This window comes from Henckelia pumila, chromosome 2 (assembly GCF_033568475.1).
Source record: "Henckelia pumila isolate YLH828 chromosome 2, ASM3356847v2, whole genome shotgun sequence".
Lineage (NCBI taxonomy): Eukaryota > Viridiplantae > Streptophyta > Magnoliopsida > Lamiales > Gesneriaceae > Henckelia > Henckelia pumila.
The window spans coordinates 42,000,204-42,020,668 of NC_133121.1; the positions used below are offsets into that span (position 1 = coordinate 42,000,204).

Genomic DNA, 20,465 nt, shown 5'->3' on the forward strand with positions numbered 1-20,465 from the left:
ACCCTTACCAAAGAATTTCCACTCGTCTGCCATTTCAGGTCTGAACCTGACAACTTTCAGAAAACAATCAACTGTTGCCCTGTACTTGGTCAAAGCATCTATACCGACAATACAATCAAAATTTGACAACCCAAGCACAATACAGTCGAATTCTAACAAATTCCCCTCGAAACAAAGTTCACAGTTCCTGACTAGTCGGACAAAAACAATTCCTCCACCCAAAGGTGAAGTAACAGCTACTACTGTAGGCAACAATTCAGTTGGCAAAGCATGCAATAACACATATTTCTCAGAGATAAAGGAATGGGAAGCACCTGTATCTATCAAGACATGAGCAGAATGACCGAAAATCGAACAGTTACCTGCTATGACATCGTCAGGTGCTGCCTGAGCCTGATCCTCTGTCAATGCAAAGACTCGTGCTTGCTGTCTCGGAGGCTGATTTGCACTAGAGCTACCTCCCTGTCTATTCTGCTGTTGCTGGGGTTGGAAAGAGTGCACTGCAGACGACTGCCTCTCCGGCTGAGCTGCGGGTCTAGACGAACTCCCACTCTGAGCTCTATCTCTATTACGTTGAGGGCACACTTTAGAGAAGTGTCCCGGTTGCTGACATGTGTTACAATTGCCGAAGACTCCCACACACTGATCCGGTGAGTGTCTTCCTCCACACTTGCTGCAGTACAAGGATGATGACCCATAACTCGGTCCTGAACCGAATTGCTTCGAACCACTGGAACTGGACGAACTGTTCCCCTGTCTCTTGAACTGTTTACCTCTTGCCTTGTACTGATCCTTTCTGTTTCCCCCACTATTTCCACCTTCATACCTCTGCTGCTGGTTCTGATGTTGAGGTGGCTGACTCTGGTACTGAGATGGTTGGTTCTGATACTGCCTCTGCTGCTGAGGTGCCCCCTGATTACCTCTTTGCCTCCACAAGCCTGCTTCTGCTCCCTTTGCATAATTCATGGCATCCGCAAAGTTGCTAGGCCTGTTGGTGTTAACCAACGTGAAGACATCGGGGTTCAACCCGTTGATGAACTGATCTGCCTTAGCTTCTTCATCTCCGGCAATTAGCGGTGCAAAACGCAACAGACTATCGAACTTAGCCACGTACTCTTCAATGTTCAGATTCTCTTGCCTCAGATTTGCAAACTCTGCTCCCTTATCCTTACGATACGCGATGGGGAAAAACCGCTTATAAAACTCAGATTTAAAAAGAGTCCAAGTAACCTCTGTACCTCTACTCTCAAATGCTTTCTTTGTCATGATCCACCAGCTCTTAGCACCACCACGCAGCTGATGAATTACTAACCTGATTCGGCGGTCATCTGTGTAGTCAATGGAATCAAACAACTGATCCATATCATCCAACCAACTCTCACAGTCAACTGGATTTTCTGAACCCATCAACAATGGCGGATTGAACGACTGAAACCTCTTCAGCAAGGTTTCCATAGGAGTCGCTGAAGCATCCAACTGATCAACCTCAGTGCTAGCTTGTTCAGTCGCAGGGATAACTGGTGGTGTGTTTCTGTTTATCACTCGACGAGGACCCGTCTGATAATCAAAGGTTATCACACGAGATATCTCAATCGCTACCGTTCAGTGCCCTTACAACCGCTTGGAATACCGAATACCAGTCGAGAACAGAAACAGTTATATCTCAAGTAGATCATGCTTTATTAATTTAAATCACACAACCATGTAATTCAAATAATTCTCAAACAATAAAGCATGCTCGCATGGAATTAAGTACACAATTAAATAATTCAAACACATGCGAGGAGTCATTACACACAGACTCGATCTACCCCGCTCACTCTAGTTCGACCAAGAATCTTAAGGCGCTCTGATACCACTTAATGTGAGACCTCGATTCTAAACCACTAATCTCGGATTAAACAACAAGTACGCGAACAAGAATCCAAGAGTAAAACAATTCAAAAGTTTTTTTTTTTTTTTTTAAAAAAGGCCCGCGCCCGCGCGAGGTACCAAGCTCGCGCGCGCGCGGGCAAACGATCCCGAGACCAACCAAAGGCTCGCGCCCGCGCGAGGTACCAAGCTCGCGCGCGCGCGGGCAAACCATTCAGAGGCCCAACGGAGGCCTCGCGCGCACGCGAGGAACGCCTCGCCCGCGCGCAGAAGGCCTTGGCAGAAATGCTCAGGCTGCAGATTAAAAAAAAAGGATTCCGCGCTTGGTCCGACATGCCTTCAAATACATATGCAATAACAGAGTGTAGGGAAACATGCCATAACAAGTCATGCTTTCAGAAGGCATAAAAACAACCAGAAGTCTAAATCGATACAACAACAACATACTTCGATTTTAGATTACAATCCGAATACAAACTAATTCGAATAACAAAACATATCAAGTTCGAGTTCTAACATGCTTCAATCTTAAACTAGATAAACATGCTAATTCGACTTCTAAACCGAGTCTCACTTCTACTACTTGCCCTCGAAGCTAACCATGCCTCTTCTGACTTGTTCCTGCCCCACCTGTTGCCAAGTACACATACAAAACAAAGCAACAGCCGGATAACCGGTGAGAATGATAATCCCAGTAAAAGCAACATATCAAGTAATGAATATGCAACATGCTATCAAACCACATATTCAAGTCGAAGTTAATGATATGCATGTCTTTAAAACCAGGATATCGATTCTGATAAACACGGGAGTATTGCTCTGCTTTTGGGATCCCGAGGATGAGATCACGTAACGACTCACCGACTCTCCCAATCGAGGTGGTACCACGTATCCCACTCCTCTAGATTTTGAGCAACCATAATGAGTATGCTAGCACTAGGCGAAATACTACGACCTAGGCCACTCAATCATAGTTCCCAAACGTCTAACAAAAAGGGCGGTTCTGCCCGCTGAAATCAAAGTAGGCTCAAGATGAATGCATAACAGAAACATAAACATAAGCCACATAACAAAAACTCAATCAATCAACAATTACAAGTTCCACGTGCTAGAACAAGTATCAATGCAATATGTGATTTAAAAAGGGAAACTCGAGAACCAACAGTCCCGAGTATGCTATCCCGCTACGATGACTGCTTTTACCTTTCAATGCAGTAGCTCCAACTCTGGATAAGCTACAAAAGAGATTGTATCAACAACTAGACAACCTCAACAACAAACAACGGTTCAAGGAAATCTCTTTACCGTTCTTCGTCCAACTCTCGACGAACAATGCTGCTAACACAGGGCTCGACACACTCCAACGAATCTGTACGAATACAAGATTTGATCAACAATCACGATCATTCACAAGCCAAGGCTTCACTCAATACCAAAAACGATTTGAAAACCCAAAAACTCAAACCGACGGCATAACGGCTATAAACTGAACAAACCGGCAACGCAGACAGCAGTTCAATACTGATAACAACTCAATTCAATGCCCAAAACAACAATAACAAAGCAAACCCATCAATCTCAAAATCCACATTTTCGAAAATGGCTTCCAAAAATCATAACAAATCCGAACGTCGCTCTATTTCAAAACCGACAGATAATAAACGATCAGAACTCTGTAGAGAACAACATACTCGAATCTAGAACGATTCTAACAACATCCAAAAACTAGAATGTATCCGATCATAGAAGAACTTACAATATAACAGAGCTCTCACTGCAGTGATCGATAATCTGCCTTCAGAATTAATTTCTAACGGACGGATCGACCGGAAACCGAGATTGGAAGAGCTTGGAAACGTTTTCCCCAAGCTTCAATGGAGTTTACGGTTGAGAGGAAGAGGAGATGAGGCTTCCAAAATAAATATCTAAGTGTAGATAATATATTAAATCCCCTATTTGCATTTTAGTCCCTGAAAAATCCAATTTTTGCAAAAAGGACCCTGATCAAAATCAAACCGGCTCGAGAACTCTGTAATCTCTGATTAACTCAAATAAATTCAATTAAGATAAAAACGGGGTGTTACAGACATCCCCATGTTCTACCACATCTTACATACACTATAGTATATTCAAGGTCTTTATCAAAACAACAATAGTATATCACAATATAACAATATGAAGAAAGATAAAGTCATTGCCATTAATAAAAGTGTAAATTATATTAAACAAAAGATTGTTTATACAAAGAGTCATCAAAGCCCTTAGCCACAAGTTGACTCACCGGGCACCCACTCTTTCAATCTCCCACTTGCCCTATAGCCAACTAGTCATACTACGTAGACCCATTGTTTCGCGATGTTTGTCAAATAATGGTCCTGGCAAGGGCTTAGTAAGTGGATCAGCGATATTGTCTGCAGAGGCCACTCTTTCGACAGTGATGTCTCCTCTTTCCACAATCTCCCGGATGATGTGGTATTTCCTCAGTACATGTTTGGATCTTTGATGAGACCTTGGTTCCTTTGCCTGAGCAACGGCACCCGTGTTGTCACAGTACACCGGGACTGGACCAACAACTTCAGGAATGACGCCCAACTCTTGGACGAAATTCCTCATCCAAACGGCCTCTTTAGCAGCAGCTGATGCTGCAATGTATTCTGCCTCAGTGGTGGAATCCGCTGTGGTGTCCTGCTTGGAACTCTTCCAAGAGACAGCACCGCCATTGAGCATGAACACAAATCCAGAGGTTGACTTCGAGTCATCCACGTCACTTTGGAAGCTAGAGTCGGTATAGTCTTCCAATTTTAGTTCTCTTCCTCCATATATCATGTACATATTCTTAGTCCTTCGTAAGTACTTAAGAATGTCCTTCACGGCTTTCCAATGCATTTGACCGGGATTAGCTTGATATTTTTTCGTGACACTCAGAGCAAATGCTACATCCGGTCTGGTAGATATCATCCCATACATGATACTACCTATGGCTGACGCATATGGTACATGTGTCATTTTCTCTATCTCTTCATCAGTCTTGGGACACATAGACTTGGATAGAGAAACTCCATGACACATAGGTAGATGTCCTCTTTTGGACCCATCCATTGAAAACCGTTTCAATATGGTGTCGATGTAGGTTGATTGAGTGAGTCCTATCATTCTCTTAGATCTATCTCTATAGATCTGTATCCCTAGAATATAGGATGCCACACCCAAATCCTTCATCGAGAATCTACCTGATAACCATATCTTTGTTGACTGCAACATCCCTACATCATTCCCAATGAGTAGGATGTCATCAACATAAAGTACTAAGAATGTCACAGCATCCTTAACTACTTTCTTGTACACGCATGGTTCCTCCGGGTTCTTGATGAAACCAAAATCCTTTATTGTTTCATCAAATTTCTGGTTCCAACTTCTTGATGCTTGTTTTAGACCATAAATTGATCTCTGAAGCTTGCATACCTTATGCTCGCTTCCCATGGATGTGTACCCCTCAGGCTGCTTCATATAGATTTCTTCCTTAATGTCTCCATTAAAAAAAGCAGTCTTCACATCCATTTGTCATATCTCATAGTCATACCAAGCAGCTATGGCAATAAGGATTCTTATGGACTTGAACATTGAAACTGGTGAAAAGGTTTCATCATAGTCAACTCCTTGTCTTTGAGTATAACCTTTCACCACCAATCGCGACTTGTAGGTCAATATCTTACCATCAGGCCCAAGCTTTCTCTTTTAGATCCATTTACACCCTATTGGAACAATTCCATCGGGAGGATCTACTAAAGACCAAACTTGGTTTGTATGCATCGAATCTATTTCCGACTGCATAGCTTCAAGCCATAAATTTGAATCCGCAACAGAAATTGCTTCTTTGAAGTTTCTTGGATCACATCCAACATCGGGTTCATCTTGATCCCCTTCAAGAAGAAGACCATATCGAATAGGAGGTCTAGAAGTCCTCTCGGATCTTCTAGGTACAGGCGTGTCTATCAATGGTTCCTGAGGTGTAGGATCGTTATTTTGTATTTCGGGTTCTTCTCGAATTTCTTCGAGTTCCATCATCTCGCCTTTCTTATCCAATAAGAACTCCTTCTCCAAGAAGGTGGCATTCCTTGAAACAAACACCTTTGTTTCAGCAGGATAATAGAAATAATATCCGATTGAATTCTTCGGATACCCTACAAAATAACATAAGGTGGATCGACTATCCAACTTATCTCCCACTGTCCGCTTCACGTAAGCAGGACATCCCCAAATCCTCAAGTACGAATACTTAGGAGCTTTGCCATTCCATAACTCGTATGGTGTTTTGTCCACTGCTTTAGTGTGGACGTTGTTTAACAACAATACCGCCGTTTCAAGCGCATAGCCCCAAAACGAAGGTGGAAGCTCAGTGAAGCTCATCATGGATCGAACCATGTCCAACAAAGTTCGATTACGACGCTCCGATACACCATTCAGCTGAGGTGTCATAGGAGGAGTTCACTGAGAGAGAATCCCATTCTCTTTCAGATAGTCCAAAAACTCGGTACTTAAGTATTCTCCACCTCGATCCGATCGAAGTGCTTTAATACTTTTACCTAGCTTATTTTCTACTTCAGCCTTGAATTCTTTGAACTTTTCAAATGCTTCAGACTTATATTTCATTAAATATAAATACCCATACCTCGAATAATCATCAGTAAAGGTAATGAAGTAGGTGTGGCCATATTGAGTACCAACTCTAAATGGACCACAAACATCTGTATGGATCAAATCCAACAGATTTTGACTATGCTCAGGTTTCCCCTTAAAAGGAGATTTAGTCATTTTTCCTTTTAGGCAGGATTCACAAGTAGGTAGAGAGTTAATATCAGACATATCAAACATGCCCTCTCCCACTAGCTTGTTCATCCTCCTTGAGGAAATATGACCTAGCCTAGCGTGCCAAAGGTTTGCCGGGTTTTGGCTATCGATTTTCCTTTTGTTTGTTGTTGCCGGTTTATCAACATAATTTATTGGAACGTCTTTTAGTTTTAAGTTATATAGATCATTTTCAAGTTGTCCATTTCCAATCAAACATTCATTCTTGTAAATATTGCAAATCCCATTCACAAAATTGCAAGAGTAACCATCTCTATCAAGCATAGAAACAGAAATAATGTTTTTAATCAAATCCGGAACAAATAAAACATCTCTCAAAAGTAACTTAAAACCGTTCTGCAAAATTAAATAAATATCTCCCACAGCTTTAGCTTCAACTCTGGAACCATTTTCGAGCCTCAGCTGGGTCTCACCCATTCTAAGCCTGCGACTTCTTGTCATCACCTGCAAATCATTGCAAATGTGAGATCCACATCTGGTATCCAATACCCAAGAAGTAGTATTAAGTGAAACATTTATTTCAATATAGAACATACCCTTCGCAGTTCGCAACTGCTCTAGATATTCCTTGCAGTTACGCTTCCAATGACCGGGCTTCTTGCAGTAATGGCAAACATCCTTGGACTTTTCCATGTTTGAAGCCTTTGTCTTGTACTTCTTCTCTGGTTCGATTTTCTTGGTTGGGGCAGAACGTTTCTTACCCTTTGTACTTGGCCCCTTCTTAGCAGAAGAAGAGGAGCCCATCAAGAAAGCCGGTTTATCCTTCTTTAATGTGGATTCATATGTCACAAGCATATTGACCATCTCTTCAAGGGAGGCCTCTATCTTGTTCATATTGAAATTCACCACAAATCCGTCAAACGAAGAAGAAAGAGACAGAAGTAGTAAGTCCACGTTGAGTTCATGCTCCAACATCAAATCAAGGGTTACCAACTTCTGTATGAGCCAAATCACTCGTACCCCATGATCACGGACCGAAGTCCCTTCACGCATGCGACACGTCATTAGCTCCTTTACAGTAGCGAACTTTTCAGCCCTCGATTGAGCCCCAAAAAGTTCCTTGAGTTGTACGTGAATGTCAGCAGCATTCACGGTGTCCTCAAATCGCCTCTGGAGTTCATCAGACATCGAGGCTTGCATATAACATTTGGCCTTGATATCATGGTCCCACCATGTATCAAGTTTGGCTAACTCTTCCGGACTTATGTCAGTTGGTGCTTCCTTCGGAGGAGATTTTTCTAACACGTAGAGCATCTTCTCCGAAGTCAAGACAATCTTCAACTTACGGAACCATTCCGTATAGTTTGCGCCAGTCAATTTATTTTGTTCGAGGATCGAGAATAGTGGATTACGCGAATTCATCTTTATGAAATACTGAAAAGAAACAGACAAATATCAGTGATTGTTTAAGCAATTTACTAAGACATAAAATAGGCGAAATTTATTTTATGAATCTCACTCCCACTATTTTAACGATTTCACTACCCTCTAGTGAAAACGGGAAACTGTTTTTCTTAGTGAGAACATGGAGTCCAATTGACAAACTATGGTCCCGAATAATATCAGCCAACCATAATTTTCAAAAGGTAGAGCCCAATTGCTTCCAAAGCAACCTCCACGTGTTTACCTCATGTCCAATAAGGGCCCAATAATATAACGCCGATTATTGTGACATGTCAAGATGACCCATCAATATTAAGTTGTGATGGACGGTCGCCATGTGGATCCCCCAATAATATGAGCCGATCCCATGGGAGTTCCACCCAACTTACAACATGTGTCGATCCAATGTACAGCTTTCCGACGAACGGGCCCCCCCAATAATATGAGCCGGACCGTATCCGCGGGTAGCATCTCATATATTGATCGTTGATGGAAGGTAGGAACATTTAAACAAATTTAAATTTCCTTTATTTATCTTGATATCAATTTTAAATCATATTTAAAATGAGGGATTTTAATTATGAAAATTTGTCTCATCATTTTTAAAATTTTGTATGCTTGCCGGATTCACACAATTTTGTCTAAAACATGCATACAACAATAATATCACATATTATATAGGATGATCGATTCCATTTCTAATCGACTCGTGGTTGCCAATCACGAGTCTTAGTCCAATCCTAGGTAATATGCAGTATGCAATGCAATCCTATTACATTGAGCTTCCAATTTACATTTCTTCTGTCTTTATTGTTTGCTGGGCCCACCTCCGTCTTCAAATCTTCATCTCCCACTAAATCTAATGTATTTACAATAAATAACAATGACAAGTAGGGGATACATTTTTAAGGGGTGGGAACGGGCCATAAACCAAGCCCACTTTTATTACATATGACAATTCATATTGGGCCATAAACCAGGCCTATTAATAAATCCAACAACAATAAAAACAAATGTAAATTCCTAACATACACCTACAAAATTGGTCATGGCAATCGATCATCCTTATCCAATAACATTTAATTCAAAATTAATTTATTGGATAACATGCAATGGCAATTTAAATTTAAAAGGATAAAATCATATTCCATATATAAAATCTTATTTTACATACAAAATCATATTTTATCTTTTTATCAAATAAAATCATATTTTATCTATAAAATCCAATTTTATACATAAAATCATATTTTACTCAATATATCCATAAGATCATATCTTATCATCAATTGTACCAAAAATAATTAATTTCAAAATTCAATTTAACGGATAAAATATTTAAATTTTCCAAAAACCGAGGCTTCAAAATTCATATTTTACTCAATATATCCATAAGATCATATCTTTTTATCTTTTTTTTTTTATTTTTAAATATTTATTTTGTTTCAAAAACCGAGGCTTAAAAAATTTTTGTACAATCGATTAATTTAATCGCTTGATCTGAGCAACCTGTCTCTGATACCACTGTTGGAGAACGCGGCGATCAGATCAATCAGGATTGATACCCAGTGCAGCGGAAGTTTAAAAATTTTATATGGAACGATTCCATAGTGGGTATCAAAACCTTACGATTAAATTGTGTGTGTAAAAATTAAATAACAATTATAAATTTTTACCTTCAATCTCGAATCGAGATTTTGGACACCAACAGATTGCTCTGCTCTTGTTGTATATCCCTGGAACTGATGGACGAACTGTTCTTCAATCAGGTCCACGAACGGATATTTAATCCCTCTGATAGATTGCACTAGAAAATCTATCAGAAATTTCTACGAAGAGATTAACGAATTTGATCCGTTAAACCAGACTGTAATTCAAAATTCACAGACTGGATTTTACCGAGCAGAGGGGAAAAGGGGGCGGCCACTATTGAGAAAAAATACTAGGGTTTTTCGAAAATTTTGTGACCTGTTGTGTGTAATTTCTGTACTGCAATAACTTATTTATAATGTAGGCCGCTAACAGCTTAGGGCCCATTAGTCATAAGTTCAAGCCCGACAAGCAAAGCCCGCATGTTCAGAAATTAATATAAAATTCATCATGACTCCGATTGATAAACCGATTTCACCAATGTGCACAGAAACCATTTCTGCACCTTTTAAAGTCAAGATAAATTTTTCTGAATCCGAATTCAGTGGTTTCCAAAAATGCCCATCCCTATGTCATTTTAGGAAATCTCACTCCTCTACTCATAATTAAGAAGTCCAACTTCTTTGTTCATTAAATTTAATTCTTTAAATTTAACTATCTCAACGGGGATTAAAAATCCATTACTCTGTGTGACCCTCAATGGTTCAGGGATACAGCTAGCCGTGGGCTCACAACTCCTTGTGACTCGGAACAACAATTTCCGACTTGCCCATCGAATCATGGTAAGAGCGCCTAGCAACATCGCCCCATGATTCCCTAGGTATCACTGATAGTGCCTGCAAGAACCAATAGATTTTGGTTAGCGTACAGTACGGTCCCTTCATCCATATATCCCGATCGAATCAACAACCATTGGTATATCGAGAGTCGTTCGAGATTCGATAACTATGCAATACATCTTGAAGATCAAATAGTGACATCGCATGTGTTACTAAGAAACCATTTCTTAAAACACATCATGTACTTTGGCCAGAGATTCGTCACACTAATATCTCCTCAGATCGCATAGGATATCCACACTCGCAAGTATGTGGTGAATCCTTGACAACAAAGCATCGACTCCTATATGTGTTGTAACTGTACCCAATCTCGACACCTGATGACCCCATAAAAGTCGGTAAACGAGTCAAAGCACAGTACTAGCATATAGAGTCTCAATGATGTTTCAAGTAGTAAGGACTAATGGTGTACAACCAAAACCGTGGACTTTATCCACTCGATAAGTGATAACCACTTGGAAAGTCCGAATAGGGTAGTTCGATCATTCATCATATGAATATCCATTTGCATGCTTCGAACATCTCTATGTTCCCTACCAATGAAACGTGGTACTCTGCATCGCAAATGCTAGTCTCAAACTCGAGCGATCCTTATCCTTATTATCGGACGGCTCAATCGACTAGGAACAGTTTAGAATATACAGTGACTATAAGATGTGTTTCATGATAGACATCCCCATGTTCTACCACATCTTACATACACTATAGTATATTCAAGGTCTTTATCAAAACAACAATAGTATATCACAATATAACAATATGAAGAAAGATAAAGTCATTGTCATTAATAAAAGTGTAAATTATATTAAACAAAAGATTGTTTATACAAAGAGTCATCAAAGCCCTTAGCCACAAGTTGGCTCACCGTGCACCCACTCTTTCATGTTTTGAATGTCAAAATGAAAAATTTTAAATTTCCGGTGCGTCTTGGACACGAAAAAACGGTACTCTAACACTTACCCTGTTTTTTTCAGTGAAAACTCTATTTATCCGATCCAACCCGTGTATTAAAATTTTAGAAGATCCGCTCTACCAGATCGAACCCGAACTAAAATTTTGGTTACATCAAAATGGATATCTTCAATAGCCTACACTACTCTCACCACGCGAATTCTACCCCATTCCATATGGATCCCTCCTGACCAAAATAACGTAGATCATTGGACATATTGTGAGAACTAACTCGACGTCCCAGATAAGTATCGACCAACTCATAATTTCCTTTATTCTTCGTATAAAGGAAACCAAAAACTTTACAAACCTGATACAAGCCTCGCCACAGAAGAAAAGACCAGACTTTCGAAACAGTTTTGGATTCATATTTTTTTTATTCAAAAACCGAGAGAGAAACTTGATCTATTTATTTTAATTATTATTTATCTTCCAGTGCCTCTTTTTGTTAAGTACGTGTTTGGCTTGGATTTTTTGTGTGCGGCGTGCCAGGCACGAATCGTGCCAAAAGTGAAAAAGAAAAGAAAAAGAAAAATCTAACTTCTATAAAAAACGATTACGAGTTCCGGTTCCACCATCGGTCTCGGTTTTTTCGGTTTAACGCTAAAGAGTATAAGAAATAACGAAAAAAAATTCTTAATAGCAATCGAAAACCTTAAATTTGTTACTAAAACTTGAAAATGACAAATGTTTGCCATAAAAAACAGAAAAAGATACTACTGAAAACGTGGAGGAACCAAGGAAATACATGCTGAAAATATAACTAACTCTTAACTGTTTTGACTTGGTCTTTCTCTCTCTCTTTCTCAGCTTGGTTCTTCGAGTGCCGAAGGTTCCCCGAGTGACCAACTTCATCATCTCACTACTTGTAACTGTTTAGACTTAGTCTTCTTCTCTTTCTCTGTTTGGTTCCTCGTGATTCGATTTTCCGAGTGCTCAACTGCACCATCCCACTACTTGCATTGTGGATTTTGGAAGTTTTTTGACCAATTCTTTGCAATTCCTGTAACTTTATTGGGCTTTAGTTTACCGGGGCTCATCATTAAAATTCTTAAAGGGTTAAATGATAAATTAATAGCACAAATTAATTTATAGATTAAACAGTACGAATTACGATGATAATAAGCCAATGGAAACCTCCTCCTACTGGGCCATAGAGATTGTCAATAATCTATCTTTAAATTTCTTAATTTTTATACCATCTCAAAATTTATACATACAAAATTTTGTATGCAACAAGAATAGGTAGCCTAGCATGAGGGGAAATAAAAAAAACAACGATCAAATTGGTCCAAACGCAACAAGACTTATTAGACACTTTATTATTCTTAAATTATCTCCCATTTATTACACGGGAAATCGATACAGTGGCAATAAGAACCTCAGCCTTCAATGCTTTGGTTAATGCAAACCAGTATCCGAACAAAGAAACACACGCCTATAAAAAAAAAATTCAAGACCAAAGGGGAAAATAGCTACATTCCTACAAAACAACACTCTCGATCTTCGCCATTATTTTCGTTGAAGATGAAATGCCAGAAACTCAGGAACATGTAATAATATTTATGCCTCTAGCACATTCAAGGAAAGGAAGATCTACAGGCCCTGGTCGATAAGGTAGTCTCCCATTTTCTCAACAACCATGTTGCACTGTCCAGGCGTCATCGGTTCCTCATAGAGGCCGAAAATGAGAGCTTGCGCAGTTTTCTTTACGGTTATACCGCCAGCTCCCTGTAATTGTCATGACGGAAGAAAATATAAAATGACACGAATTTAAGGAAGAATGGAAGAGATTGTGATTTATCAATGTTCTTGTTTGACGATGATCAGTTGTCACTCGTTTTCAGGATCATACATGAAACATTGTCCAAACAAACATCCTCTGAAGTTTTTGCATAGAGTTTCATCACCAACTGTCCAACTATATTTTTAAGGATTTTGTTTCAATTTACAGAGAACAGAGACACATATACACAAGTGAAAATGATATATGAAACAGAAGTGTGGAATATGATTATTCATCAGCTATGGAAGATTATGACATGGTAAACAGCAGCTTGAAATTTAATATTAAAAAATATACCTTCTTTCCACGAATAACAGCACCAGGCTCCCCTTGAATCACCATATACTTGTGGCCTCCAAGGTATAGTCCGGTTGGAGCAAGAAATCCAGGCTCCTCAAAATCCTTTGCAATGTTAGAAATCTCCTCGGGTTTGAACTGCATGTAAACAACCACTCGATAACATGATTTGTGCTTTCAAAATTAAGCAGCACGTAATCCAAACAAAACGGCATAAGCCAACTTTTGCTAACCAACAGTTAGCATTGCAAAGGACCAAGCAATCACAAGGTGGAAAAGTCTCCGTTAAAATACATATATAACCAACCACCCAGGGATAGAAAAATCAATTAACTCAATCCTTAGATCTACATTCACAGCTGCCCGGATCGTATAAATCATAAATAAGGGTGACATGAAATGTTTGTTTGATGACACTCTACTATTCAGAATTATTATACATTAATTTTAAAAACGTTTTTTTTAATCGAGTGATGAATGTGATAGATTTGTCTCATACGACAAAGCAATTAACTTTAGCACAATTAAAACAAAATCCCAATCTATGGAAACAGGATAAAATGAAAGAATCCAATGTAGGTGACCTGAGGGAAGGTGGAGCTCTGGGCCCAGACGCTGCCGTCTTGGCCGATGATGGCGGCGGCGGTGAGGTGAACGCCGTCCACATCGCACATCAAGTGATCGTCCACGTAAGCCTGCCACGACATGGTTTGATTGAGAAAAAAGTTTGCGTTGGATTTGTGGTTGTTTGTTGGGTTGGTGTGGGTGTGGGTGTGGGTGTGGAAATAAATACGAAATAAATTTGTGAAAGTTATGAAGGAGAAAAGGCGATGATTAATGGCCGTAGATTTTGTCGTGATTTAATGAGTGGAGACGGAGACAATGCTTATTTTTCTTTATTAACTATTATAATCATTATTATTTTTGTTGGGGTGAAATTAAAGTACCCCTCGCATTTTATGCGATCTTCAAATTCATCCGCATCACTTAGTTCTTATTTTATTTTATTTCCAATAAATTAGCCTTCTATTGAATTTTTAAAAAATATAGACGAGGAACATGGTCATTTTTAGAATGGTGAACAATCATCGCAATTTCTCATAATATATATTTGGAAAAAAATAATTTAAAGGACATCACACTCTTTTAGGATTATAAGATAAGATATGGTCGCTACCATTTGGTTTAGATGATATTATAAATAATAAATAAATAAATAATATAATATAATATAATATAATAAAAAATAAATACGAAATATAGTTATTAAAATATTATTTAGTTTGATTTATAGATTATAGTTTGCTTGAATTGATTAATTAACTTTTAGATAAAATGATAGATTAATATTTTGTCGATGGTCTTCTTTTCATGTCAGCCCAACTCTTCTGTCGATCTTGTACAGTCTTGAGTCTTTCCTTGATAATACAAACTTTGTCCACTGTTGTTTCCGGCCACGCGCCTCGCGCGCCCGCGCACGGCCCTCGGGCAGAAATCCCTTTTGCTGTGATCGGCTTTGGCTTCCTCGTGATCTGCAATGTGAGGTGCAAACCTCAAGAGACTGTCAAACTTGCTCACGTACTCCTCGATACTCAGATTTCCTTGCTTCAAATTCGTAAATTCGGCACCCTTTTCCTTACGATACGAGACAGGAAAGAATCGCTTGTAGAACTCAGTCTTAAATAAATCCCAAGTAACAACGGTGCCTCGATTCTCATTTGCCCTCTTGGTTGTGGTCCACATATTCTTGTCAACACCCTAAAGCTGGTGAATGACTAACCTGATTCTGCGGTCATCGGTATAGTCGAGAGAATCAAAGAGCTGATCGATGTCATCTAGCCAACTCTCACATTCAACGGAGTTCTCGGTGCCAGCAAGGTAGGCGGTCGGAAAGATCGAAATCTCTTCAATAGAGTCTCCATCGGGGTTGCGGTTGCATCAAACTGATCCACTCTAGTACTACCCTGATCATTCGAAGGAGTTATTACTGGCGGCGGATTCTCAGTAGAAGGAGGAGTCAAAGGTGGTGGATTCCTTTTCACAGATCGTCGAGGTTTGTTTCGATCCTCAAACATAATCTAACATATGTAGCATGTATCCAACATCAACATCTAGATTAAAACATGTAATATCATAAGGTGTTTAAAGATCAAACATTACAAGTTGTTATCACATCATCAAGTTTCTTGTTGATCAACACATACAACTAAACTTGCTAAGTTCATACAAGTTATACAAACTCTTATCTAGAGAATATGCATAAGATTCTTGACAACAAATTCTACAACTCTAACCCAAAGTCACCATATCTACACAGCAATCAACAAGCTGGAATCACAAAAAGTTATGGGTCAGTAATGGATTTCTCACCCACTTCTTCCCAATACAATGGTGATCGACATTTTCTTTCATATAGTGCTTCGTATAGCGCCATTCCAATACTGCTGTGAAAAATGTTATTGTAAGCTAACTCAATTAAGCGTTAAGTGTTCGCTTCAATGACCGCTGAATTCTAGAGAGCATGCCCTCAACATATCCTCAAGAGTTTGAATTGTTCTCTCGGTTTGACCGTCAGTTTGAGAATGATAGGCCATACTGAGGGTGACCTTGGTCCCCATAGGCCCATAGCCTCTCGGAAACTTTTCCAAAACCTCGGTTCTCTGTCTTACAAAATGCTTGCTGGAACTCCATGTAGTCTGACTATATTGTCCATGTATAACATACCCAGCTTATCCAAGTTGTAGTTCATGCGGACTGGTAGAAAGTGTGCGGACTTTGTGAGTCTATCGACAATTACCCAAATTCTGTCATGAATTTTTCTTGATTTTGGCAACCCTACTACAAAGTCCATGAAAATGTGCTCCCATTTCCACTCGGGGATTTCTAGGTGTTGAAGTATTCCTCTAGGTCGTTGGTGTTCTGTTTTGACCTTTTGGCATACTTGACATCTAGAGACGAATTCCGCCACATCTCTCTTTTTTCCGTTCCACCAAAAGTTCTTCTTTAAATCTCTATACATTTTTGTACTGCCGGGGTGGACTGAAAATTTGGATTTATGTGCTTCAGACATTATTTCTTGATGGAGATTATCAATTTCTGATACACACAATCATCCTTTCATCCATAAGACTCCTTTCTCATTTGACCAAAAATCATGCGACTTCTCTTCCTTGACTAGTTCCTTGAGTTTTGTCAATAAGGGATCTTGATCTTGGTTTAGTTTGACTGTTTCTCACAGACACTGTTGGATAGAAACTGAAGCCAAGATTACTTTACTCATATTCTTTTGACTTAAGGCGTCAGCCACGTTATTTTCCTTGCATGGATGGTAACTAATGGTCAAGTCATAATCCTTCAAATTTTGAATCCATCTCCTTTGCCTCATGTTTAACTCCTTCTGCGTGAACAAATACTTGAAGCTTTGATGGTCCGTGAATATCTCGCACTTGGAACCGTAGAGATAGTGTCTCCAAATTTTTACTGCGAACACTACGACAGCCAATTCGAGATCATGAGTTGGGTAGTTCTGCTCATATGATTTTAATTGACTTGAAGCATAAGCAATTACTCTTCCATCTTGCATGAGCACACACCCTAAAACTCCTTTAGATGCATCACTACAAATGGAGAAGTCTTTGTCTTCCTCGGGTTGTACTAACACAGGTGTAGACGCAAGCCTCTCCTTTAGAGTCTCAAATCTCTTCTCACACTCTTCGTTCCAGTTGAACTTAGAGTTTTTTGTGTGAGCTTGGTGATAGTTGTAGCTATCGAAGAGAATCCCTAAACAAACTTTCGATAATAGCCTGCTAACCCCAAAAATCTTTGAGTTTCAGTCATTGTCTTTGGTCTGGGCCAGTCATAGATTGCTTCCACTTTCTTGGGGTCTACGGATACTCCGGATTTTGAGATTATATGACCCAGGATTGTGATGCTTTTGAGCCAGAATTCACATTTCTTGAATTTGGCATAACCCTCTTTCCCTAAGTGTCTGAAGGGTAAGATGGAGATGTTCCTTTTGGTCTTCCTCACTTGGTGAATATACGAGAATGTCGTCGATAAATACCACCACAAATTTATCGATAAATGGTTTGAACACTCTATTCATGAGATCCATAAATTCCTCTGGAGCATTTGTCAATCCGTAGGGCATTACCGTGAACTCCTAGTGTCCATACCTTGTCCTGAAGGCTTTCTTCAGGATGTCTTCAGCTTTGACCTTCAGATGATGGTATCCCGACCTTAGGTCAAGCTTGGAGAAGACTGTAGCTCCTTTGAGTTGATCGAAGAGACCATCTATCCTCCAGATGGGGTATTTATTCTTGATTGTGATCTTATTCAGTTTTCTATAATCGATACACAATCTCATACTCCCGTATTTCTTCTTTACAAACAAGACCGGATCTCCCCATGGAGATGCGCTTGGTCGGATTTTCTTCTTATCCAACAAATCTTGGAGTTGTTACTTTAGCTCCTTAAGTTCAACCGGGGCCATTCAATATGTTTCTTTCGAAATCGGTGCAACACCAGGTACCAAATTAATTTCAAACTCCATTTCGCGGTCTGGAACGGTTTCAAGTAGTTCCTCAGGAAAGAGGTCTGGAATTCTTGTATTACCCGAATATCTTCCAGTCTGAGTTCGGCTCCTTCTTTTACTTTGTTAATCATTTCTAGGTAATTTCTTCATCGCTCTTCATAGCTTTCCAGGTCTCAGAAGAAGATAATATGGATTTACGTCCCTTGCCCTTGCCATGATAGATGACATCTTCTTGGTTTGGCACCCAAAGTTTCACGTTCTTCCTCCTACAATCGATCAATGAATGGTTCTTGGCTAACCAGTCCATACCCAAAATTGCATCGAACTCATCCATATTGATTTGAATTAGAGTAGCTTCGAAAGTATGCCTATTGATACATAAATTTCAATTGTGGTGTACCTTATGAGTCTCAATAGTTTTTCTATAGGAGTTTCTACTCTAAAGGTTCGAAAAGTGTTATAGGTTCAAGTCCTATCTTCTTAGAAAACCTCTTAGATATAAATGAGTGAGTGGCACCATAATCAAACAACACATAAGCAGGTAATTTTTTGATCAGAATGGTACCTGCCACGACATCGTTTGCGTCATCAGCCTCCTATTGAGTGATGGCAAACACCCAAGCATTGGGTTTGTTTTCTTTTGGCTTGCTTGAGGTAGCGCCAACGTTCAATCATGTCCCCACATTTTTAGGCTCGGTGCAATCAGCAATGCGATATCCCATATTTCCACAGTTGAAACATGCACCAGTTGTCTTACGACATTCACGAAGGTGGCGAAAGTTGCAGATGGGGCATGACTTAATATTTGTGTTGATCAAAGAGGGACCTTTGGATGGGCCACTAGATTTATTTGGCCTCTTAAATTTCTGTCCAATTTGGTTGGATGGGCCAGAGAGGGGTTTCTTGTTTTTGTGCTCGTCCTCACGCCATTTGATATCAGTCTCATCTAGGGGTTTGCGAGCCGAGCCGAGTTCGAGTATCATAATACTTGAGCTTGGATCGACACAAATTATGTTTGCTCGAGCTCGAGCTCGATTGAGCAGTAAATTTAAAACTCGAGCTCAACTCGAGAAAGCTACGAATTGCTCGAGCTCGAAAATTTCCAAATTATTCATTTGAACAGAAACTAAAATAAATGCAAAATTTCATATGAATATATAATCATGGCTCAAGCTCAATGGCCTACAAAAGTGAAAATCAAAATATCCAACCAAAAATCCAAAAAAAACAGAGAATAAATGTCTGTACTCTATACCACAACAATGCCCACTTATATGAAAATCGAAACCCAACAAAATTACAATGTATCGAAATTCAACAAACTATATTGAAAACAACCACTTCATCAACACATTCCAAATTTCCAACATAAACCAACTCCAAATAAATAAAGAGATACATAAAATCTTCAAAAAAAGAGTATTTGCCTTCGAACTTGAAAGATGATGAGAAACCTATAAAAAAATCGCATACATTAATAAATAAGAAAATAAAACATACTAAGTAATTTTTTGGAAAAAAACAAAAATCGAAAGCTAAAAAATAACAATTTGTAGGAGAAAAATATAAAGAACAAACCGAGGAGTGTACGTAAATTTTTTTATCTTCCACTGGAACTCTTGTATCTGTGGCTTCTTCACCTATTCACGCAGAAACTAGCGAGTAGAGATTGTGACATCGAAAGCCGTAACATGATGTTACTGGGTTCTTCTGCTCGCCCTTTGACACCATCTATAATATGGAACTTTTGGAGCCTATTTCTCAACGAATATTTGATTGGCCAACAGCCCCAACTTGAGTAAAAGTGAAGATTGAATCTTCGAACATGCGAGGTGGAACGAAGCCGGACGGGTGAAAGAAGAAGAAGAAATTAGAAGTAACGAGTGTGCGACTGCTAGTTATTGAATCTAGGTTTTAGGGTTAACAAATATTCTCTCTTATTTACAAAAATACCCTTCCATACACCCTTAATTACATACACATATATATGTATATGTATTGAGTAGCTCGCGAGCTACTCGATACAGATACAATGAAACTCGACCTCGACTCGAGGGAAGCATTGAGCTACTCGAGCTCGGTCAAGCCGAGCTCGAGTTGAGCTGTTCACGATTTACTCACGAGTAGCTCGACTCGCTTACACCCCTAGTCTCAACTCTAATGGCTACTCCCATTAAATCAACAAAGCTCGTGGCTTGATATACTGCCAAGGCTAACTGAACTCGATTGTTCAGTCCTTTCATGAAACGATGCATCTTCAGGGTGTCGTATGTCATGATAGTTGGGA

At 39.4% G+C, this 20,465-nt stretch overlaps 1 protein-coding gene across 1 annotated transcript; it reads right to left on the reverse strand.

Moving 5' to 3' along the window:
- Positions 1-12,847: 12,847 nt before the first annotated feature.
- Positions 12,848-14,431, reverse strand: LOC140881872 (profilin). Its single transcript, XM_073287507.1, has 3 exons — positions 14,229-14,431; positions 13,645-13,782; positions 12,848-13,292 (listed from the first exon to the last, which is right to left on the reverse strand). Exons 1-3 carry the CDS (start codon positions 14,349-14,351, stop codon positions 13,158-13,160), a joined length of 396 nt encoding a protein of 131 aa, XP_073143608.1. The 5' UTR covers positions 14,352-14,431; the 3' UTR covers positions 12,848-13,157.
- Positions 14,432-20,465: the final 6,034 nt, after the last annotated feature.

What these genes read in the sequence shown, in the direction of transcription:
- LOC140881872 (XM_073287507.1), bottom strand. Translation starts at nt 14,351, where the DNA reads ATGTCGTGGCAGGCTTACGTGGACGATCACTTGATGTGCGATGTGGAC. An exon ending in AGAGCTCCACCTTCCCTCAG is followed by an intron (nt 13,783 to 14,228) that starts GTCACCTACATT and finishes GTTTACATGCAG; the next exon opens with TTCAAACCCGAGGAGATTTC. An exon ending in CTGTTATTCGTGGAAAGAAG is followed by an intron (nt 13,293 to 13,644) that starts GTATATTTTTTA and finishes TGACAATTACAG; the next exon opens with GGAGCTGGCGGTATAACCGT.